Source organism: Kogia breviceps, chromosome 2, assembly GCF_026419965.1.
Source record: "Kogia breviceps isolate mKogBre1 chromosome 2, mKogBre1 haplotype 1, whole genome shotgun sequence".
In the NCBI taxonomy this organism is placed as follows: domain Eukaryota; kingdom Metazoa; phylum Chordata; class Mammalia; order Artiodactyla; family Physeteridae; genus Kogia; species Kogia breviceps.
In genome coordinates, this window is record NC_081311.1 from 112,615,720 (window position 1) to 112,641,455 (window position 25,736).

The following is a 25,736-nucleotide window of genomic DNA, read 5'->3' on the forward strand; positions in this document are numbered from 1 at the left end:
TGGCAAGTGAGTACATGAAAAAGATGTTCAACGTCACAGGCAAATGCAAACTGAAATGACAATGAGTATCACTACACACTTATAAGAATGACTACAATAAAGCTAGTGACAAAAATAAATGCTGGCAAAGATGTAGGAAAAAATTATATCACTGACACATTGCTGGTTGGAATGTAAAATGGTACAGCCACTCTGGAAAAGAACTGGGCAGTTTCTTATGAAACTAAGCATATTATTACCATAGGTCCCACTAATTGCACTCCTGGGAATTTATCCCAGAGAAATGAAAATGGATGTTCACACAAAAACTTGTACATGAATGTTTATAACAGCTTTATTTGTAGTAGTCATGAAATGGAGCAGGACCCTATGGGCCTCCTGGGCACAAAAGCCTTTCAGTGTCCCCTTCCCTGAGTTCCAAAGGGCAGGTTCAAACAGCTGCTAATCATTTAAGGGAGGGGATGTGGAGATAAGGGAGGAAGAGTCAAGAGACAATAGTACAGCCTTGGGGCAGCGTCCTGGTTCCCCCTCAAGGGATACACAAAACATTATCTTTTGAGCTCCTCTGCAGAACTAAAGGCCCCACCAAATGGAAGATGTTACCTGCTTGACGAAGCACTCTTCATTCCAGAGAAGGTCTGAATTGAAGGAATGCGGGCCCTGCACTTACCGTACCCTGATCTTAATCAGCAACACACCCCAGGACTATAAGACTCCTCACACCACCACCACCACCACCACCACCGCAAGGTGGAGACACACAGTTTTGAGGGCATTAGCCTGCTGTGGCCCCCTTCGCCTGGCAAAGTAAGAAATCTATTCTTTTCTACTTCACCCAAAACTCTGTCTCTGAGATTTAATTCAGTGTCGGCATATAGAGGCCGGATTTGGCTTCAGTCAGAAACTGGAATCATCCCATTTCCTTCAACAGGAGAATGTTTAGGTAAACTATGGTATGTACATACCATGGCATACTACTCAACGTTAAAAAGGAAAGAAAACAACAACAACAAACTATTGATACATGCAACAATTTTGATGACTCTACAAGCATAAATGCTAAGTGGAAAAAAGTCAACCCAAAAGCTTACATACTGTATGATTCACTTATATAACATTTTAAAATGACAAAAGTTTAGAAATGGAAGATAGTGTGGGGAGGAAAAAAAGGGGGTGGGGGGGTAGTGTGGTTATAAAAGGGCGTCAGGAAGGATTGTTGTGATATTAGAATTATTCATTATCTTATTTTGCTTTTTTTTCTCCATCCGCTTATCCACAGAACTCGATTCAGTTTATTCAGTATTTTGACTCTGATATTGGATACAGCAACCTATACATGTTATAAAATCGTACAGATCTAAATATACAAACGCACAAATGAATACTAATAATACATAATCTGAATAAGATTGGTGGATTGTATTAAGGTCAATATCTGAGTTGTAATATTTTACTGTAGTTTTGCATAATATTCCAATTGGGGAAAATTAGATAAAGTATACATGGAACCCCTCTGCATTATTATTATTATTATCTTTTTTCCGGTATGCGGGCCTCTCATTGCTGTGGCCTCTCCCGTTGCGGAGCACAGGCTCCGGACGCGCAGGCTCAGCGGCCATGGCTCACGGGCCCAGCCGCTGCGCGGCATGTGGGATCTTCCCGGACCGGGGCACGAACCCGCGTCCCCTGCATCGGCAGGTGGAACTCTCAACCACTGCGCCACCAGGGAAGCCCATGCATTATTTTTTATAACTGCACGTGAATCTAAAATTACCTCAATAAAAATTTCAATTAAAAAATATTATTCAACAAAAAGTTGAGAATGTAGGGCATCAGAATATGCCACTTCAAAATAGACCTCTTTGCTTTAAAGATTATTTTGGCCTGAAGATAATTAAGAAACAATAGACACCAAAAATCAAAGCTCTCTGCCCTCCCTTTTTGCTGAAAGCGGGCTTAGGCTCTTAATCACCAGAGACAGGTCTAGATTTACCAGCCCAGAGACAGCAATGAGAGGAATCTACGTAACAAAAGTTACCGAAATGACCCATATCTTTCCTTAGTTTTCCTCATGTATTTACCTTCTCATAGTACGCCTTCCTTGAAAGTCTAAAACCTTTTTCCTTTACCTTTTTATTTCTCTACAAATTTATTGTTCTTTAGTAAGATGCTATATAAGCACAAGTTCTAACCACTCCTTTGAGTTATTCTTCAATGAGTTTCCCTCACATGTGTGCTATGCAAGTTAATAAACTCTGTTTTTCTCTTTTTGTCTTTTTTCAGTCTAATTTCCAGGGCCCTAGCCAGAGAACCTAGGATAGAGGAAATAATTTTTTGTTTTTTTTTCTTCTACTTCAAGTATCTATATCACCCTCATTTTAACTTGATCTAAAGTATTCCTTGAAATAATCCTCTCAATTCACTCCACTTTAAGAAGTCACTTGGGCTTCCCTGGTGGCGCAGTGGTTGAGAATCCGCCTGCCGATGCAGGAGACACGGGTTCGTGCCCTGGTCCGGGAAGATCCCACATGCCACGGAGCAACTAAGCCCGTGAGCCATGGCCGCCAGGCCTGCGCTTCCGGAGCCTGTGCTCCGCAACGGGAGAGGCCACAACAGTGAGAGGCCCGCGTACCGCAAAAAAAAAAAAAAAAAAAAAAAAAAAAAAAAAAAAGTCACTGATGGGGCTTCCCTGGTGGTGCAGTGGTTAAGAATCTGCCTGCCAATTCAGGGGACATGGGTTCGAGCCCTGGTCCAGGAAGATCCCACATGCTGCAGAGCAACTAAGCCCATGCGCCATAACTACTGAGCTTGTGCTCTAGAGCCTGCGAGCCACAACTACGGGGCCCACCACACCACAACTACCAAAGCCTGCATGCCTAGAGCCCATGCTCCGCAACAGGAGAAGCCCATGCACCACAAAAAAGAGTAGCCTCCACTTGCTGCAACTAGAGAAAACCTGTGCTGAGCAACGAAGCCCCAACACAGCCAAAGATAAATAAATAAATGAATTAAAACAAAAAGAGTCACTGATAACACACAGTTACAGACCTAAGTTAATTAATTCCTTATTGCTTATTGTATCAAGTTAGGATTTCAGCATCTCCTCCATTCTCCTTCACATAAATCATTTTACTTGGGACAATTTATATTTCAAGCTCTTAATGTCCCAAGCTCTTACTTGGGACAATTTATCTTATAGTTCAAGCTCTTAAAATTATGTGCCTTGTGAAAATAACATGCAAAATTAGAGGAAAACCAGAGTCAGTGACAGTTTATTTCTTAAGAAGTATTTTGCTCTAAAAGATCATTTTAAAAGGTTTAATGCCTACAGTTTTATAATTTCCCTAAGCTATATTTATAGCTTGATAGGTAAAATAGAGCATACTATTTTTAAAAACACTGAATTGTATCATTTGATTATTTTAAAATTATAGTTCCTGTCAATATTATCCTAAATAATCCCTTGTATTAGATATTTTTTCCCCAGACACGCAGAATAGTTCAGTTTTTTAGACATATCATGATTTTGTGCCTTTTAAGCCTGTTTTTTTTTTTTTTTCTACTAAGAATAAGGAAAGCCCCTTCTTCCGTCATACCTTAAAAACAAAAGCATATGTTTCCTTCAAGGTCCAGTTGAAGTTACAAAATATCACCAATTTGGTTACAACTCATTCTTCTATTTTTCTTTCTCACCAAGAATTAGTTGTTCTATTTTTATAGTGTCTACTTACATTATCTTTATGGTGTCTGGAAACAGTACTTATTACCAATATTGGTTTTTGTTGTTGTGTAACTCTACTAAAGGTCTCATCAAATGGTTTATATTTCTGTCTTTTTCCTTTACTGGACTGTGACTTTGATAATGTGTCCCAGGTTTTATTTTCAGGGTCTGGAACCTAGTATACACTTCATAACTTTTTTTTAATAATTTTTTTCTTTACACTTCATAACATTTGAATGAGTAAATGATCAGATTAAAAAATGTAACAAATTTAAATTGTGTGTATATGAATGTGTAATTTTAATATCAGTTTGTTAATTCCTCCATTCTTTTTGGTAACCTATTATTATCATTTCTTTTGGGGTGCATAGCTCTATATGTTAATTAAGCTTCATACATAATAAATGTAACTGTGCTGAGTAATAAGTATATATATAACTGTATTACATCAAGGAAACATATCCAGAAATTTGTTTTAACCTTATTTAAAAAAATTGAGGTCCTTGAGTTCTTTTGATACGGTAAACAGTATTTATGAATATTATCCATGAATAGATTTTAAAATCTACATATAAGGGTTAGAATGATTAAACAATAAAAAAAGTTTGGTAGGTTTCAAGAAGGTGTACTTGTAGGTTGAGTAAACAAATGACTTTTGGTTGGGATTACATTTATTTATTTTTCTTAAAAAAAAATTATTTATTTATTTATGGCTGAGTTAGGTCTTTGTTGCTGCTCACGGGCTTCCTCTAGTTGTGGCGAGCGGGGGCTACTCTTCCTTGTAGTGCACGGGCTTCTCATTATGGTGGCTTCTCTTGTTGCGGAGCACGGGCTCTGGGCACGCGGGCTTCAGCAGTTGTGGCTCGCGGGCTCTAGAGCGCAGGCTCAGTAGTTGTGGCGCACAGGCTTAGTTGCTCTGTGGCATGTGGGATCTTCCCAGACCAGGGCTCGAACCCGGGTCCCATGCCTTGGCAGATGGATTCTTAACCACTGCACCAGGAAGCCCTGGGGTTACATTTAAAATGAACAGAAAACATGAAGAAAATAAAATATATAGTTATACTAGATTCTTAAGAATAAGCCATGAAGGGTAATGCTGATTGACAAGCCAATATGCTTTATATGAGGCTTGAGGGATAAAATTCATAATATATAAACATTTTAAACTCTGAAATGGTTTTAAGTAGTAAATTAAAATCCCATTTTGTAAACTGCTCTAAGCACTTAATGTATCCAAGACTGAGCAATAAATCTTAATTGAAAATATTTAGTTCAACAATGTATAATGGGAATGTTGATTTGTATTTAACAGAAAGTTATTCAGCCCAAACTGCCTGAAGTCTGCAATTACTTGGTCTTCAGTGATACACACTCATAAAATGCCAAGTTGGGTGTTTTGATAAGATCACTATGCACTTCTCTTTCAAGTATGTCATGCATATGGAGTTAACAGAAAACAAGTAAGGGAAATCCAGTGAATTAAAATATGAAAACACTTCCACAAACTAGAAGGCCTAGTCTATCAGTGACATTACTGTTTAAAACATGCATTTAAAGATTCAGAAATAATTAATTGTGAGGCACAACTGACACAGAGGTGAGACTGGTTCTTGCATACCCCTGGCTGCTTAGAAAAGCTGACTGCAGGGCTTCCCTGGTGGCGCCGTGGTTGAGAGTCCCCCTGCCGATGCAGGGGACACGGGTTTGTGCCCCAGTCCAGGAGGATCACAGATGCCGCAGAGCGGCTGGGCCCGTGAGCCATGGCCGCTGAGCCTGCGCGTCCACAGCCTGTGCTCCGCAACGGGAAAGGCCACAACAGTGAGAGGCCCGCGAACCACAAAAAAAAAAGAAAAGAAAAGCTGACTGCGGTGTCCTACTTGTTCCCACATTTCTTAGGAGTACATAAGCTCTAGATTTTTCTTTCCCACCTTCTATGGTTGAAAGAGTACCAGTTTTATTCCTTGATCTTTGCTTGAGGTCAGGTAATTACTATATGAAATGAGCCTCTCTGGGCATAGCATATGGTTAAGATTTAATATGACTTTGGAAGCAGATAAACTTGGCTTTGAATCCCAACTCTACCATTCATCACAGGCAACTCATTTCTTTCAACAAGCCTCGGTTTCTGCATCTATAAAGGAAGAGTAAGAAAGTCTTCCAGAAATGATTACCATGAGATGATTAATGAAAAGCATTTTGCAAGTGCTTAATATATTCTAAATCCGTAACAAGTAGTCACTATAATTATGTTATTTTTGTTGCCAAAGTGACATCCTCATCATATATCCCAGGCTACGTGCATACAACCACAAAGATGTACTTCATAGTGAGAATACAGGTTTCATAAAGGGTGATAGAAAATGATTGTTTTCATTTGACACTTCCCAGCCTTACGAGACAGAATATTGTTTTTTCTCCTTACATCTTGTACCTTTTTTCCATGCATTTTTCTATCATTTTTTCCAAAAATAATTTATAAACTGACAGTCAATATGCAAAAGGAGAAAATTCAACTGAACAGTAGCTCCTGCTTTCCTAATCACCTACTTTTCTTCATGGAAATGGTTCAGGGAATGCAGTGGGCAGGAGTTTAAGCCAGAGATGGCTCAGACAGATTCATCATGAGAAAGTAATTACAATAACTTCCTGCAGTGAAAAATATCAGTGAAATTCAATGAGTAAATAACACAGTAACAAATATCCCTATGTATATAAGTATTTCATAGGTATGACAGTCATTGTATACCAAAAAAAAAAGGTTTGTACTTATTTTTTCACACATTCATGTGTTCATTTATAGCACTGAAAAATTCCATTTTACAAATCATCTCAGGGGAATAGTTCTAAAAGAACCTTATAAAGTGGGATTACAGTGGCATGAATTCTTGAGAGTATTTCAAAAATTCTATCAAATGTTTTCTTATGAGACTTAACCTTGATACTACACTAAAAGGCAGTTTAAATTTGTGTATAAACCAAAAAAAATTTTTTTGGTCCACTTATTCATATCACAGATCTAAATTGTCCACTAAGAGAGGGAAAAAATAATAACAGCAAAAAAAGAACTTTTAGAAAAGAAAACACAATAATCTGAAATACTTCAGTATTTTGTGTAAATTAGTAAACAATATAACTACTGAATATATTTTAAGAAAGTGGTTCAAGCACACACAGTGAAAATGCTAACTTAAAAAAAAAGTTACTATACAACATAGTTTTAATCTATTTTAATCAGTATCTACAATACTCTTGAAACCAGCATTGTCTTTACTGGTGCCATTCCTCACAAATAAAGAATTTAAACTGACAATATAGATAAGACTTTCCTGCTGTAAAGTTACTCACCAATAATATTTTTTATAGTTAATTTACAGACAAGAGTCTCTCTAGCCTATTGGGATAGATCAAAAATTGCAATTAACAGGGTTGCAATGAATAAGGGTTACATTCAAAAGAACTTGGTTTTATATTTATACTCTGTGCTGAAAAACAAACAAAACAAAACTTGCGAATAAGTAGATAAATTGACCAATTGATTTCTGTTTGTTCTTTCTTTTTATGAGAAATATCTGAGGTGCTAATGAGACCTGATGGGGTTCAGGAAAGGCTACCCCAAAATGTGCTATGTTGGCATACTGATTTTTTTTCCTTGTTGATAGTTGTTAATTTTATTTTTTTTAAACTTTTTATTTTATATTGGAGTACAGTTGATTAACAATGTTGTGTTAGTTGCAGATGTACAATGAAGTGATTCAGTTATACATATACATATATCTATTCTTTTTCAAATTCTTTTCCCAATTAGGTTGTTACAGAATATTGAGCAGAGTTCCCTGTGCTATACAGTAGGTCCTTGTTGGCTATCCATTTTAAATACAGCAGTGTGTACATGTCAATCCCAAACTATCCCTCCCCCCAACCCTTCCCCCACATTGATTATATTGAATTAAAGTTACTTAAGAAACAGCAGGTGAAAGAAAAATACTGAGCCTCTTTTGTTTGCCTGAAAATAGGGACTAATTCCCTCATGTGAAGGTATCCTCCCTATACCAGGAAGATAGAAGGCATCCTTATCACCAGAGATAGGGAATTCAAGGCCAAGAAAGCAGTATAAATAAGCTTTGTTACTTCATTATTTTGGAACTGCAAGCCCAAACCCCTTTGTTTTGTCAAATCTTCACAAATAATTGTTTCTTTGTCTAAAAGAAACAATTGCCTGCTTTGGTCACTTCTTTGGGTCTCATTCTTACGGGGCTCCCATACTTACATAATTAATTTCTTTTCTCCTGTTAATCTGCCTTCTGTCAATTTAATTACAGGCATACCTCATTTTATTGTTCTTCACTTTATTGCACCCTGTGGATACTGTGTTTTAGGCAAATTGAAGGTTTGAGTCTACCCTGCATCGAGCAGGTCTATCAGCACCATTTTTCCAACAGCATTTGCCTACTGCATGTCTCTGTGCCACAGTTTGGTAATTCTCACAATATTTCATAATTTTTTATTATTATATTTATTATGGTGATCTGTGATCAGTGGTCTTTGCCATTACCACAATGACTCACTGAAGACTCAGATGATGGATAGCATTTTTTATCAATAAAGTATTTTTTAATTAAGGTATGTACATTTTTTTTTAAGACATAACGTTATCACACACTTAAAAGACCACAGTATGGTGTAAACATAACTTTTATACATACTGGGAAACCAAAAATTCCATGTGACTCGCTTTATTGTGATATTTGCTTTATTTCGGTGGTCTGGAACTAAATCTGCAATATTTCTGAGGTATGCCTGCATTAGACCAGCCAAAAGAACCTAGAAAGACAGAGGAAAAAATTTTCCTCTCCTATAGAGCCAAATGGCCACAGGGTTAGACAGGGAACATAGGAGAAACAGCAAGACGAACACATTTACACATGGACAGCACAGTCTGTCATATAGCATTGCAGAGACCATCAGTCTTAGCACCTGGGTGACATGACTAGTAACCTGAAGTAGAAAGTTACTGGAAGGAACTTGTAAGCAATACTTATTTGTAAATCACATCAAGAACTTCTAGAACAAGATGACGGCACAGTTGTCTAATGGTCCTAAGGGGCTATGCTGGGAAGATGTGAGAGCAGAACCCGGTACTTCAAACTTGTTTGCCTCTTAGCACCAGCATCAAGACAATATAGATGTGCATAAAAATTTGCTCATCTCAGAGGCCCACTTGGTTATGTATGTTCCTCTGCTAGATTTCTATGGATTCTGTTCTATGTTTATTCTTAACTGAATTCATTTATATGTACTCAATACTGCAGACAATCAAATCATTCAAATTTCAGTCTATTGGACCCAATATACTTTCTACTACTACTCCTGATAGGTTCTATTATTAAAGGCCAGATGTTCTTTTCATAAGTTTTCCTCATTTAATCCTCATGAGAACTTTACAAAATAGGCATTTTGCCTTGATTTTACAGATGAGGAAAGCAAGTACCACCGAGCTAACAGTAATTTGCTCAAGGTCACTGAGATAAATTCACTTAATGGGATCTAAAATGATTTAGGTTCGTGTGCCCCTAAAGCAAAAGGACAATGTCAAATTTTTATCAACAGGCCGAATACAAAATCTGTTACTCAATAAAAATCTGTTTATTGAATAAATGAATGTCTGACTCACAGGACATACTCATTAATGCTGACTTAAGATATGGTTTGTAATAAGGTTCTGGGTTATTTCTGGGAAAATAGTCTATCTTGCACAAATTAAAATTTAACAGTATCATTCTGAATTTATTGTAAAGTAATTTTCAAATATAACAATAACTGACATGAAGTGGTATTTAATATTTGTTACTGGATGTTTAATAATCATTTATGCACAGTTAAAAATATCACTTGGTGTATAACACCTGAAGGGCCAACTACAAAGTGTAAATAGTAACACTAATTCTTTTTCTTACAAACTTTCTTTATATAAGCTTCATATATAGCTGTTCTTTAATTTATTTTGAGTAGGAAAATGGAAATTTAGTATTAAAGAAGATAAGGTTTTTCCCATTATAAAAACGAGCACATAAATGAACATTTTGGTGTAACCTATAGCTACCACATTACAATGTAAGGACTTTATTTGCTCATACTATTACAGTCATACTCACTTTTCCATATTAAATATTCTGAACAACTCCAGATAAGAACCAACTGTATTGCTTTAGTCCAAATTAAGTCCTTTGTATGGGTCCTAATCTTGTAGAGTCCCTTGTTTCTTCTGTTCTATCATCTTCTACACAGAAGTATTAGCATTTCAATTTGCCTTTAATTTCTAACACTACCTTGAATTTCAATTGTGTATCAAATCTTAGAACACAGTCCAAAGAAAAGAGTTGTTAATAGTATCATTTTACATGAAAAGGTTTATTCTATGGACCACATAAAAAGAATTATTTATTGCAAATCTTGTTGATATTATCCCTTTATTGAATCATCACTATTAAAAATGAGATACTTCAAGAAAGTATACTTCCACAGTTCTAAAACTAAGAAAATATTGCTGAAAAGCTTCATGGTGTAGGGATTTTACCCCAAGATTTAAAAATACACAGTATTCAATTCAAAGCAAAATGATGACTTTCTTTTGTATATTCCATCATTGGCACATTTACTATAATATCAAAATTCAGTTTCATTATTGGATTTTTAAAAAGACATACATTGAGATGACAAATTAAGGCAATATGATAATTTTTGCCTCTCAAAGAAACAGAAGAGAATATGAGGAAAGAGTGATTACAGTTTGAAAAGAATAGCACAATCTATAGATATCTATTTGAAAAGAATAGTATAATGTAACTTTATCTTCTAAAAGAATCTTTGTACTTTGATTTTCAAAGATCACTTATGGGAATGAGTCAAAGCTCTCTTTCAGCACCATGAAATTTTACCTGATGAGTTACAGTGGTTAACAAAGGTAGAATGACAAACTAAATAAACACCCTGCAGAGTAAGTGAAAATTGCTGAAAACTAAATATTAAATACTTAAACTCAAATCATTGTAACTATTAATAATGCCACAATGATGATGATCAGAGAAGGCTTCAGTACATCATATTGCCACCATAGCAACTGGTGTATCAGATATTCACCAGTGAGAATAAGATATTATATTTATTAATTACATTGTTTTAAGCAACCTCCATACTTAAGATATTGTAAAAATTCTCTTATCAAAAAAACTTAACTTCTTTTCCAGAAAAAGAATGTTTCTTCCCTACCCTACTTGGACCAAATGGATTCCATAAGATTGATAAATTTCTGATTTAATTTATATTACTAATCTATAATATTTTCTTTCAGGCTCTAGGTCAAAGATCCATTGTACAAGCACAGATCTGTCATATTAAAAACTACAGTGATGGGCTTCCCTGGTGGCGCAGTGGTTGAGAGTCCGCCTGCCAATGCAGGGGACATGGGTTCATGTCCCGGTCTGGGAAGATCCCACATGCCGTGGAGCGGCTGGGCCCATGAGCCATGGCTACTGGGCCTGCAGGTCCAGAGCCTGTGCTCCGCAACGGGAGAAGCCACAACAGTGAGAGGCCCGTGTACCTCAAAAAGAAAAAAAAAAAAAAAAAAAAAAAAAAAAAACTACAGTGATTAACTATAAAAAAAGAACTTACCAACTGGTTCCTTTTGACTCTGAAAGAGAATCTTGCTATTACTGCCATCCATATTTGCCATATTAATTGTGTTTCCATCCGTCCAGTAGAGTTTCCTTATTTCAAAAGAGATATGGTTTAAAAATATTAGATATAGACCTACTTGTTGATTAGAAGCATACATTGAAGAACAAAGTTAATATTAAAGTAAATTCTTGGCTCAGGATAATTTTTTTTCAGGAAGGCCCCCAGATTGTTGAGCCACTTGCTTGGGAAAAAAGTACCACTCTTGCTTTTTCCTGTCATTGAAGGACAATTATTTCACTCACTTTCCCGCACCTACATTCACAACTGAATATTTAACTATGACTACAGTAAATTATTTCCATTTAAAGTCATTCATCAAGATTGAATCCTCTTGGCTTGGAGAAATCAGGCACCAGAGAAGGGAACAAAGTCATTTCAATCATTCCAGTTGAAAGCACTCAGGAGAATGAATTTCTTTTAGCCCTACCCAAGTTCTCTACATGGGTACATAATGACTAGCCAGAATATGGGAGAATCTGATCTACTTAGCAGTGACCATAATACTAACACACAGCAAATATGTTATTAACAACTGGTATTTGAAATGAAATTAACAACTTCTCCTGGCATTTTTTTTTTATTCTGAACTGTCACTCTTTAGAAACATAAATTGATAAAATTTTACAATAATATATAAAAATCTGATTTCATGCAGAAAACAGAAATCTCTAAGCAGGGATCTCGTCCAATTTCCATATTCACATTTGCTTTTTTGACTGTATAGCTTATATATGTGTGTGTGTGTCTCTTCTGAATTCAACAAAGTTTTTACATAAAATCAGAGCAAAAGTGTGTAAAATTTTTGAAAAATTAAAAAAATAATCATACTTTACCCCCTGACTGGGTGAGCTGCTAGACACTGTGGCTTATCGATTCCATGGATAATTGAGGTTTTCAAGGAGCCATCTAGTCTTGCCACGTTAATTTGCGTTTCATCAAATTCTGAGCTAATCCAGTATAAATTACGTGAGACCCAGTCCACAGCTAACCCTCTGATACTCTGAATATCTGTACAACAGGAAAGAGAAAATTAAAAATGAACAAAGTTTTTCATTCTTTTGGCTTTCTAAGTCAGTTATTTTCTGTCGCAGGGAAAATTTAATTTACACTATTAGTTAGCTAAAATTGTACAAGATTGTAATCTCATTCCCTTATCAGCCTTTCTTAAGGCATGAATAATCATTAATGTCTTACTGCTGAGCCAATTGAAAAACCTGAAGTAACAATTAGCATTGAAATTACACTAACAGTCAACGATTCACTAGTAAACACTTAGGAGCAGACACAGGCAGCAGTCCTATGGGCCAAGGTGACCAAAATTCAAATTAGAGTAACAGCTTCTCTAGTTGATGGCACATCTTTCTAGTTAGGAGAAAGTACTTGTGGCCCATCCACAAATGGGCCATTTTATGTTTTAAATGCCAATTTGTTACTGAACTGAAATAAAACAATTCAACTTTCCAAGAAGAATTACCAGAGTTGAACATTTTTTAAATGGATAATTAACAGAAATTGACTGAGATATGAGCAAAGAAACTAAAGCCCTTTTAACATTCCTCCAATGTGGATTCTACAGAAATTACTGAAATCTAATTATGTTTTGATTCATTACATCCAATATGAATATTGGGGTTGCTATTACTTGATGATTCAATAAGGCATCTTTTTTAAAAATGATGGAATTTAGGCTAAAATATAATTGCACATTTAAATTAAAGAAACAAATTAAAATGAGTTTTAAAAACAATGGATACTAGGAAATCTTTTTAACATATTAACAGGTAAAGCAGGCCAATTTAGTTCCCAGTCTGTGGCATTTGACTACTTTTACTTAGTTTCACCTTTATTTCATAAAGTTTTAACATTTTCTATCACGCTGTACCTCTTAGGGTTCTCCAGACCCCTGCTACTCAAATTTACAAGACACCTGGAGACTCTTAAAAGGAAGATTCTGATTCAGTAGGTCTGGGGAGGGTCCTAAGATTCTGCAAGTTATAACTAGCTCTCAAGTGCTGTAGTCACTACTCCAGAGCAGTTCCAATCTAAATGCTGCTAGAAACCCAGAACAGCTGCTACTTAGCTCTTCTAATTGCTACATCTTCCCTTTCTATTGTTTTCAAAAGATGCCACCAAGCTAGGTTTTCAGAAAGTGAAAACTCTGGATTTGTAAAATCTGCTAACTAGTTCAATTAAAAAAAAAAAAAAAAAAACATTTATTTATATATTTATGCTTGGCTGCGTTGGGTCTTCATTGCTGTGCGCAGGCTTTCCCTAGTTGCCGCTAGAGGGGGGGCAATCTTCACCGTGGTGCGCAGGCCTCTCATTGCTGTGGCCTCTCTTATTGCAGAGCACGGGCTCTAGGTGTGCGGGCTTCAGTAGTTGTGACACTCAGGCTCAGCAGTTGTGGCTCACGGGCTCCAGAGCCCAGGCTCAGCAGTTGTGGCACATGGGCCTAGTTGCTCCACAGCATGTGGGATCCCCCTGGACCAGGGCTTGAACCCGTGTCCCCTGCATTGGCAGGTGGACTCCCAACCACTGCACCACCAGGGAAGTCTCACTAGTTCAAAATTTAAAGGAGCAAAATAAGGGAGGCCTGGCAGTTCTGGGTCAGCTGTGAAGTGCCGTGCTGGCATGGTAGGCACTACCCCAAGTTTACATCCTTGAGTCTTAACAGAGCCTATTTTCCTGCTCAATATTCTTTTTATTATTTCTAAATAACTTTTAATCACAGTGACCTTAAAAGGTATTCCCTATATTTCAATTTCTCCTCTAAGAAACAACTTCTCACTCTGCAAGTTACCTTTCATCATTAATTTCTGGTAAGTTGGCAAATTTTGTATGTGAACTTCATTTCTCAGCCTAACACTTGAAATATATTTTTATTTTTAGTTATTCTCATCCAGTTCCCTCTTTTCTCAAGGGAAGAAAAAGTAATACAACACCTCTGTAAAGCTAAACCTGCCAAGTCAGATATTTATTTGCCTCACCCAGAATATTTATTCTTCCTCCTTCACCCTCTGGACTTAATTGGTTGCTGAGAAACAGTAATGAGAAGATTCGGCTTCCTGTTCTAGATTGGGTGCCTATTTTTTGTCCTTAAATCGCTTAAATTTTGGCCTTTTTTTAATCAGCAAAATGAGGATAATTATAGATAATTCATAGGATTGTTGTGAATATTAGAGGATGTGTGTTCATGCAGCTTAATTCAGGGTTGAGGGATACTTTGCCAAACCAAGGACTTAATACTTTCTGTTTTTTTACCCTGAATTGCTTGGTACTGGCAAAAATAAAATAAGTTTTTATTTCCTCTAAAATACATGTTATCCATAGTTTGTTTTTTTTTCCCCTATCTCTTCTGCTCAAAATCCTTTTACTTATTTCTGATTGACTCTTAATCATACAGCCTAGAGAAGACATTACATTTTTAAACTGGAAATCATAGCCAAATGTAAGCTATGAATACCTATTTAGTCCTTGTGAATTCTGTAGTTCATGCTCTCTCAAATCTATTTCTATCTTTACTATTGCATAGCATACAGTCTTTTTCTTCTTTCAAACAGTTGATTTAGTGCTGCCAGGTTATTTTTCTGACTAGAGAGCTCTGGATCATGACCTTTGGTTGCCCCAAGGTATTCTATCACTTCCAACCACTCAGAAAGTGATGTCTAAATTCCTTAGCCTGACTTTCTGTATAATCTGAATATAATTACCTTTCCAACCTTATTTCTCACTATTTTTAGCCGATTATCTTATTATACTTCAGCCATATTGATGTGTTCTCAGATGCCCAGCCTTGTCCTAAACTTTCCAATCTATATAGAATTACCTGGACCTCACATCCAATCACATCTTCACTTTTCTAAATCTCATGCAAAATAGGCCAGCTGATAGGCAACATCATCCTTCAACCACAAAAACCTAATCAATTCTCCTATATATTCCAGCCATAAAGATTTTCTTTATCTACCTAACTCAATAAGACTATCTGGTCAATCCCTTTCTACCTAATGTGATAATTATTTGCTAACATACTAGTACTTTCACATATACTTCTTGAAGGTGGGCTCCTTGCTAATTTATCTTTATACCCCCCCTTCCCAAACATATACAACATTGCCTTCAAAATAAATATTTTTAATGAATTGATGAATGAATTCATGATATGCACAATCCATAATTTTAAGGATATGTGAGCTGAGCTAAAAATGCCAGATGTAAGATCCTCAAGTGTATTTTCAGGAGTACATATCTAATCATATACTCAGGCAATCTCAATTCTCATTTTCTATCCTCACCCTTTTCCTGTCCATTAGTTTGGAGTTTCTAATTATCAGCTTTATGCCTAAGATAAATTTTATGTCTTTTTTGACCACCACTAATGCCCAAGTCTCATTGTTTTAGAGTGTCCTGGTAAATTCACAGTAAAGGGGTGGGGCGAACAATAAAAACTGCAATATGTTTAATGATATTTTTCTTTTTTTAATAAAAATACTAAAATAAGGAATTGACTCAACTCTTGTTTTCAAGTAAGTCAGGCCAAGACCTCTGAACAAGTTTCTCAGAAAGTTCAATTTACTATTTCCAGGGACTCTCACTTCTTGAAGAAAGGCAGATTAGATATTCATAAAGGCCCTCCGTTACCACAAAATTCCCTGATGTATGATAAACTATAACTTTTAAATGCATTGTTGAGATCATAAGACAGACAGGGATATCTCTAAGTGTTAACACACACTTGTATGTTAGCTAAAATCATAAAGGAAGGGGAGTGGGAATACAGATGTTGGTGTTGCCACTGGGACAAAAACTTGTAATGATAATCTAGAGATTCCAGGATTATTAGTTGCTCAGTGCAAGAGGATTCAGTCCTTAAACTCACAAAATGTAGCAGAGCTAAACAAGAGCAATCCCAGGATATCAGAAGGATCTACATCCTTGGGTGAGTGGGAAATAAAAAAATCTGCCTACTTAAAAAGGAGAATAATTTTTAAAATAAATATAAAACATTATTTTCTGTCTCTTTCCTGGGTATGAAAAAAAATTCTAAGCATAGGTCTATGCTTTGGTAAGAGATTAATAGTTTATAAACAAGGTATTCATTGGTTGGGTAGAGGAGAAATCAAACTAAAGTGATTCCTGCCTTATCGTCACTCCTTTTCCCTCCAACAGAAGCAAATTCAAATCCTCTATGGAAGAAAAAAATGTTTTAACCCAGGTCCTCACAATTTCCATAGACTGAGTTTCTCCTCATAATTGATCAGAACAAAAAATTAAAACAAATTAAAATTAAAAGAAATGAGACATAAGACCAAGAATAAAGAGAAAAATAAACAATGGGTTTAAGTCTCCAAAGCCTACATGTTTTAAAATTATTATGTGTAAGATAAAGAAAAATGCACAGAATATTTTAAAGGAAAATATACGCTTCAAAATAATAAGCAAGGTACAATCATTTATTTTTTTAAAATCTTCTTGGAATATATATAAATGAGAAGCAAAAATAACTTGCAAATATTTTTAAAAAAATTCATTAGATGGATTAACCAGCAGGTTAGACACTAGTTACTGCAAGACAGCTAGTGAACTGCAAGACAAATTGAAGGAAGTTAGCCAGAGAAAGCACAGAGAAACAGAAAGATTAGGTGAGTTGGAGGTTAGAATGAATAACGTACCATACCTAGTCAGAGTTTACAAAGGAAGGAATAGAGAGACTAGGCTAGAAAAAATGGTCAGATATAATAGTTGACGGTTTTTCCTCCCTGTGCTGATGAAACACATGACCCCAAAGGAAGTACGACACACTTTAGGTTGCTAAATAAAAATATTATCAGGAGGAAAAAGACGATCTTAAAAGAATCTAGAGAGAAAAGACACATCCTGCAAAGAAGAATGACAATTAGACAAACAGAGATTCTCAGCAGCAATAAGAGATGTGAAAAGATAGTGAAATAATATCTGGAAAGGGTTGAGAGAAAGTAACTCTAAACTTGGAATTTGTACTCAACCATCATTATCTTTCAAACTACACTTAAACATCAACAAAAAGATGGGCAAAAACTCAATAGCCATGTCTCCAAAGCAGATATAGAAATGGCCAACAAGAACACAAAAGGATATTCAACATTACTAATCATTAGGAAACGCAAATCATGACTACAAGTATATACCACTTCATACTCATTAGGATGGCTACTATAGAAAATGAACAAACAAACAAAAAACAAAAGAAAGACAGAAACAAAATAAAAATATTGGCAAGAATATGGAGAAATTGGAACCCTTGTGGGCTGTTGGTGAGAATTTAAAATGGTGCAGCCCTGTGGGATACAGTATGGCAGTTCCTCAAAAAATTAAAAATAGAATTACCATATGATCCAGCCATTCCACCTCTGGGTATATAACCAAAAAAATTTAAAGGTCTCAAAGAGATATTCATATACCTATGTCCATAGCAGCATTATTCATAATAGTCAAAAGTGAAACAACCCAAATATCCATTGATTGATGAATGTATAAACAAATTGTGATACATACATACAATGGAATATTATTCAGCCTTAAAAAGAAAGGAAATTCTGACAGGCTACAATATGGATGAACTGTGAAGACATCATGCTGAGTGAAATAAGCCACTCACAAAAAGACAAATACTATATGATACCTCTTTTATGAGGTACCTAGAGTAGTTAAATTCATAGACACAAAAATAGAATGGTGATTTCCAGGAGATGAGAGAAGGGGTGTGGGGAGTTGTTGCTTAATGGGTATAATTTCATTTTGCAAGACAGAAAGATTTCTGGAGATTGGTCACAAACTGTGAATGTTCTTAACACTACTGAACTGTACAATTAAGAAGGGTCAAGGGACTTCCCTTGCAGGGGGTGTGGGTTCGATCCCTGGTTGGGGAACTAAGATCCCACATGTCGCATGGTGTGGCCAAAAATAAAATTAAAAAAAAAATAGAAAGGTCAACGTGATAAACTTTATGTTATGTGTATTTTACTACAATTTAAAAAAACTTATCTTTAAAAAAAGGACTAAATAAGTATATTTTCAGATATTATATCAGATTATCACTAACAGATTCTCCCTAAACTAAAGGAACATTAAAGGATATAATTCAGAGAGAAGAAAAAAGATTACAGAAAGAAGGTCTTAAATGAAAGAGGGATGGAGGTAAACATACAAATTGGTTAAAATGTAGAGAAATCTAAATGAAAAAGGACTGGCTGTCAATTCTCTGCTTGTGAGACATCTTTTTTTTTTTTTTTCCTATGAAGTGGACCTACTGACAGCAGTTTCTTGGGCGTGAACACAAAGACTTCTACCCCAAATCAGGCATGCCTTCAAAGGAGGAAGGGATCCCAATTCTTATAACTTTCTGAGGGCAGTTATGGTTTCACCCAATCAAAACTCATTTACAGTAGGTTTCTGGGCAATTATTTTACTGTTCTTAGAAGCAAAGTTTAAAAAAGCAAATTGGTAATGCTTATAGAAAGCTTTCTCAAGGGAACTTTGTAAATATTAATATTCTATTTATTGCACTTATGAAAAATTGATCATACAAATATATATACATGTATGTGTGTATATACATATATATTACTATATATAACACATGGTATGCAAATTAATAAAATATCCATAAATCCATGATCCAGCTTAAGAACAATTATAAATACTTTAGGAACCTTCTATGCTCACCCTCACTAATTTTATGCCTCTCCAACTCTGAACAATTGAGCATTTACCATGGCCTTGGTTTTGTCACTTTTAACACATATGTATGCCTTCCCAATCTTTTTTCTTTTTTGAGAAAACATAGGGGCAGAATTATAACTTTTTGACTAATCTTTATATTCTTAATGTCCTAAACCTATAATTATTCCTATCTTATAGAAACAACTCACTGCTGATTTGGGAAAAAATTCTGAAGCAAGCCTCGTTCTTTTATTTTCATCTGGATCAATTTCTCCAATATCTTTCCAATTATTTGGTCAACTTCACCTCTCTTTCATTCACCAGGTTCAATTACTTCTACATCTACTCTTGGTGTCTGTCACCTTCTTATATCTAAATTTTGTTTCAGATTTGGAACATCTCTGTAACCTTATAGTTGTATCCTTGTCTATAATTTCTCACTTTTCCAATCTAACTATCAGGTTGATAACATGATTTATCTTCACAAGAGTTTGAATGACCTATACCCATCTGTAGAAGTCTTCAGCAGCTTTCCATTGTCTTGAGGGGAAAAAACTAAAACAAAACAAAAAACAAAAACATCTCCTCTGGTATAAGACCCTCTGTGATCTGCCATGATATGAACCTTCTAGTTTACTCTTTTACAAGATCTATCTGCCCCTCACTGCTTGCTCCTCTGTATGTATTTATGTCCAGATCTTTGCACCTACTGATAGCTTAACCAGATTGATCTTGTTACAATTTCCTCCAGAACCCTCATTTCACCACCTCCTCCTAAGTGGGAAATTTAGTAACCCCATGTAAGAACTCAGTACTCCTTGTGCTAATTTTGTAAGAAGTGGCTTACACCTTATTAGCCTCATTATTTCATTGAGTCTTATACATTAGTTAGATGTTTACATTTTGCCCTCACCAGATATAAAGCTCTTTGATTGTCTTAGTGAAATAATTGCTATCTCCCCACCCATTCAACATCCCAGATACAAAATCCAGAATATGGTGTGAGAAAAAAAAAAAAAAAGCCCATGGAGTAAACTAAAATAGCATTTCTATCTTTCTAACTAAAAGATAAAGAATATATGTGGGAAGTATTGCTCATTTAGCACCCACTGCTATAGATACACAGTTCTCAATGGAATGGCATTTACAGGTATCATTTTCGCCTTTCTTTCTTTCTTTTCTTTACTTTCCTCTTTTTAAAATCACAGATGTTGACATTCTTCCATCAAAAGGCTTCCTGGGTGAAAATGAAAATTGAAAATTCTATTCAGTAATAGGCAAAACAACAGATGTTCCCTGTCTAAACTTTCTACTTTAATTCAAGGACTATTTCCAAAATCTAGATCTCACTGATTTGGGGCCCGATCCTTTTTTTTTTTTTTTGGTGGTTTCACATTAGACTTGGGCTGAGGAAAATATGAAGAGTGTCTCAAGAAAAATTCCAGTAGATGGAAGACAGTGAAGTGAGAAAATACACAGAGGCCAACAGTATAAGAAGTAAGAGAAAGGCCAAAGAGTCATTTACAAGGAATCTAAAAGATGAAAGCATAAAATAAAGTACAATTACTGGCAGGATTTAAGTTACTTGATGCATTCAGAAACTGAACTGTCAAAAGTTCATCTCAAGTTTCTCTTTTAATGGAAGGACATATCAGTCCCTACCCAGGTTTCACTTTGGAAGAAAGGGAAAAGCAACATCATTCAACTTGTGGGGCAGCCAGAAACTGAGTTGTCCTTGAAAATGTCTATTCCTCAATTTCATATTCAGTTATTTCATATATTTACTCATTGATACCTCAATGATTATTCCACATTTCACTATCTCTATTGTTTCCACCCTTGTCCAGGCTTCCATCACCTCTTACTAAAACCACTATAGTAGCCTTGTTTCCCAGAGTCTACTGCTCATCTACCCCCCAACCCAGACCTTTTCAATTCTCCACTAAACATAATATCTATATATTTTTATATAGATATAAAATAATATCTATATATTTTTTATGTTTTGTTTTTGTGGCCGCTAGGCATGTGGGATCTTAGCTCCTTGACCAGGGATCGAACATGCAGCCCCCGCATTGGAAGGCAAAGTCTTAACCACTGGACTGCCAGGGAAGTCCCTACACATAATATCTAGAGTGATCTTTTCCAAAGCAAAGATAATCATGTAGTTGTACTCTCCTTAAAACATTTCCTAAGTTTCCATTATTTTTAGTATTAACATAAAAATCAACTAGTTAACCTATAAAGGCTGGCATGATTTGGTTCCTGTTTTTTTAGCTCCATCAGCTTGTATAACACCCTCTTGTTCTGTACTTCATACTATACAGTCTATACTGACCCTCATTCAATTTCTTATCATATAGAACATATTCTAATACTTTTCAAAATGACTGAATTAATAATTATTGATCCTAATGAGTACATCTATTATTAGTGAGAAAATATTATTGCTCAATTTTTGGTTAATAATTGTAAATAGAGTCTGCTAAATGGAGATAAGTCTGTGATTTTCTCAAAGATAAACTCACCAAATTACTACTAGTTATCAATTTACAATTAGAGACAGAAAATCTTTCCTCAGTTTTTTTTGAGATAGAACATCTTTTACTTTATACGATTCATAGAGCCTTTGGAAAGTATTTCACATTCACGATAAAAGTATGTGAACAATTTTCTATTAGATTTTGATGAATTTCTCGTGAGAAGACCACCAAACTGACTCTCAGTCTTGGCAGTACCTTATGTGCTTTAACTGTTCTCTCAAGATTTTTCATAATCATTAACCAGGTAGTCTTTTTAAATCTAGTCTAACAATAATTATTTTTTCCCTTGCTCCTGTAAAAAAATCCTGCACAAAAAGGAAATCTTTGCATTAGCTTTTTTAGAAAGGCTTTCTCTTAGGGAAAGTTTGTAATTCAATATTTAAACAAGCTTATAACCAATTCATTCAAGTTGCATTAACAGTACTAACCTGAGATGGGTAAAGAGCTAGCATACATACAAGAGCACCTGAGTGCTCAAATACTCTCAGATCTACTAATGGCAATCAAGCCAATGGAAACTCTTGAAAAATACTGTAAATTTAAAACCTGCACTTCTTATTGCTTTCGTTAAGAAGTTGATCATTGCTCAAATAAGGTCTGATTTTATTTATTTTTATTTTTTTATTTTTTGCAGTATGTGGGCCTCTCACTGCTGTTGGCCTCTCCCGTTGTGGAGCACAGGCTCCGGACGCGCAGGCTCAGCGGCCATGGCTCACGGGCCCAGCCGCTCCGTAGCATGTGGGATCCTCCCGGACCAGGGCACGAACCCGTGTCCCCTGCATCGGCAGGCAGACTCTCAACCACCGCGCCACCAGGGAAGCCCAAGGTCTGATTTTTTTTTTTTTTTTTTTTTTTTTGTGGTACGCGGGCCTCTCACTGTTGTGGCCTCTCCCGTTGCGGAGCACAGGCTCCGGACGCACAGGCTCAGCGGCCATGGCTCACGGGCCCAGCCTCTCCGCGGCATGTGGGATCTTCCCGGACCGGGGCACGAACCCGTATCCCCTGCATCGGCAGGCGGATTCTCAACCACTGCGCCACCAGGGAAGCCCCCAGGGAAGCCCCCAAGGTCTGATTTTAAATTGTCAGTATGCTTCAAGGCAGAGGAGTCTGATATATCTATATGGATCACTGACCATGCCTTCCTCCATCCTCCTTCAAATCACTCTATCATGCCTAGGGGCCATGAAACTGCAGAAAAACTGTGTCTTCTTTGATTTTGCAGTCACGGCAAACACCAGGTGCTCAACTAAGATTCACTCACTAAAACGATAACTGACTCAGAAATCACATTATACCAAAATTTAAGCAAAAATGAAAATAATGCAATGCTAAATATTTAGAATTCAGCTACTGCATTTATATGTATGTCTCTTTTCAGGTATATTTTCTACTTTAGGAAAAGTTTTGTTTTTTTTTTTAAATGGTTAATCAACAGCATTACTGAAAACCTGTGATTCAACCTGCTGGGTCAGGAGGTGGGTAGGAACAGGTTTCCTCTCTTATTTGTTTAGTCTAGTTCTGTAAAGATACATACAAAAGAAAGTTGATAACAAGCTTGAATCAGAGGGGGAAACGAGTCTTTACCAATATCCTATATTTTCTCTAGGCAAATACAACTTTTCCCGCATCAGCAAAAAGGAGTCTTCAAATCTGTTTATTTAGAAATCTGCAAATTATCTGTTCTGAAATTTTTTCTTCTTGTGAAACTAAATTTCTAGTTATCAGACTACTATGTGCAACATAATTATAGCATTCTACAATTGTTAGGATATAGCATATTATTAAATCTCTGAATAATCAATTCCAACTCTCAATTAACAACATAGAATTGGATAATAGAAAAAGAATACAAAAGAGATGCAATTATTACAAACTGAATAACAAACATTTTTTAAGATGTAAAGTGAAAATCTTTTACCTCTAGAAATAACAGTTTCTAATCCAGTTCCATTAATAAAAGCCCGTTTAATGGTTTGTGTCTTAATGTCTGTCCAGTATAAACGTTCTTCAGATGCATCAAAGTCTATCACAGTAACATCATCAATATCAGGGACTGTAAAGGCCGTGATAAAGTTAAAATATGGATTATCAATATCCACTCCTCTGATTTCAGAACGTCTTGCATAAAGAAGAAATTTTTTCATTTCTAGAAAAGAAATAGAAATGTGTTTTCTTTATAAGCTTGGCAAGTTTGAAGCTGTCTAGAAATTCTAAATATTATTTGTTGATGATTTAATAGGATTTTAACACCAGAAAATCATGACCAAGATTTGATGGAAACATGAACGCAGAAATGATTTATCTATTTTTAAATGAAAGTATATAATAATAACAAATGTAAAACAACTTAGAATCCTTAAACCATTTTTCTTTAGTTAGAAATGCCAAGAAATTATCAGTAATTGATCTGATCTTAGAATTTCAAACAAACTTGTTAAAGGACATGAACTCTACAAACATCAAACAGCCATATTTGTTCTTTGTTTATAACTATAACAATATTTCAGTGCATTAAGTGCTTTTTGAAGGAAGCTAAGAACATTTTTTCTATACTATCTTTGAATAAAATGAGATTAAACATTGCTTTTAGAAATCATGTTTATATTTTCCCTATCAAAATTAGGGTTCATATAATGTTAAAGCATGCTGTACTGTAAATTTTTGTGAATCTGTAGTAATTAATATTGTGAGGCATTCTATCATTTCTACTTAAATAGGCACATTTCTTGTAATGAGTTTGTGAAATATTACTAGATTTAATAGAAATAGGAGTCACAGATGTTCTATTCTCTTGTTTTTCTCTTTGGGGTTATTGTTGATATTTGAGGTATGGTATTACTGTATAAAATTAATTAAACCCACATGTGCCTAAATTCCTGAGTTAAGATTTGATGAATACACTCTTTTTTGCCCTTAAAAGTAACTGCTTTACAAATAAACAAAAATTACTAACAAAACAAAACTAAAAAAACCCACAGTCTGATTTTTTTTTTTGAGAAGTTCTAATTTCCAAGGTATGTTGGCAACATCAAAAAATACATTTGACTTAATAAGAGAGCAACCATTTATCTAACATCAACAAATATTAACTGAATGTTTCCTACATGCCAATCAAAATTACAGGTCCTTGGAAAACAGAAGTAAATGAGATAAATGAGGGCCTTCTCATGTAATAGTTTACATTCTAAGAGGGACAAACAATAAATAAAGAACAGAAAAAAGAAATATCAAAAACAAGAATACCAGAAACAAGAAAATATCAGTAGGAGAGCTACTGTAAACTAGCTTCATCAGGGAAGCCCTCTACAAAGGTAACGAATAGCAAAAAGGAGCCTAGAATTAGAAAATCTAAGAGAGGAGTGTTTTTAAAAGAGGGAACAGCTAGCCCAAAGTCCAGAGCAAACTTGGTGTATTCAAGAATGTAGAATATGTGTATGACGTATGTAAATTAGATCTCTATCTGTAATTAAATGTGACATTATTTTATATCAAAAATCTTATGTAGAGTTCAAGCTACCTTCACTTTTTTTGAATTCATCTCTAAATTGTGTAGAGTTAAAGCACAGTTCCCAGCATATCTCATTATCAACCACCAACTTTTATTAAGTGTCCTTTTTTTTTTTAACATCTTTATTGGAGTATAATTGCTTTACAATGGTGTGTTAGTTTCTGCTTTAAAACAAAGTGAATCAGCTATACATATACATCTAGAGTGAAGTAAGTCAGAAAGAGAAACACAAATACCGTAGGCTAACACTTATATAAGTAATCTAAAAAAAAAAAAGGTTCTGAAGAACTCATAGTCTGGTTTTCATTCACAAATTTTATTTTCATTTTTTAGTTTAAATATGCTGTTTAAGTATTTTTTACAAACCTTTCCAAGTTACATATTTTACTTCATATTTTCTCCCTTCAACTTGATAATACCCTATAAAATGATGCTAAAGTAACTGTAGAAGAGCAGGAGATTAAAGCTGTTAAGTACCTCTTTATTATGCAGGTTACCTACATCATCATTTTCTGATAATGCACTTTCA

General features: G+C 35.3%; 1 protein-coding gene across 7 annotated transcripts in view; it reads right to left on the reverse strand.

Moving 5' to 3' along the window:
* The window catches only part of LRP1B (LDL receptor related protein 1B), a 1,895,525-nt gene that overhangs the window by 612,098 nt on the left and 1,257,691 nt on the right, over positions 1 to 25,736 (reverse strand). For all 7 annotated transcript variants that reach the window (XM_067025946.1, XM_067025948.1, XM_067025945.1 and 4 more), the window contains 3 exons: positions 23,618 to 23,845; positions 12,289 to 12,463; positions 11,390 to 11,484 (listed from right to left, as the gene is read on the reverse strand). In XM_067025946.1, the coding sequence (XP_066882047.1) occupies positions 11,390 to 11,484; positions 12,289 to 12,463; positions 23,618 to 23,845 (498 nt within the window). The remainder of the gene's footprint in view (positions 1 to 11,389; positions 11,485 to 12,288; positions 12,464 to 23,617; positions 23,846 to 25,736) is intronic.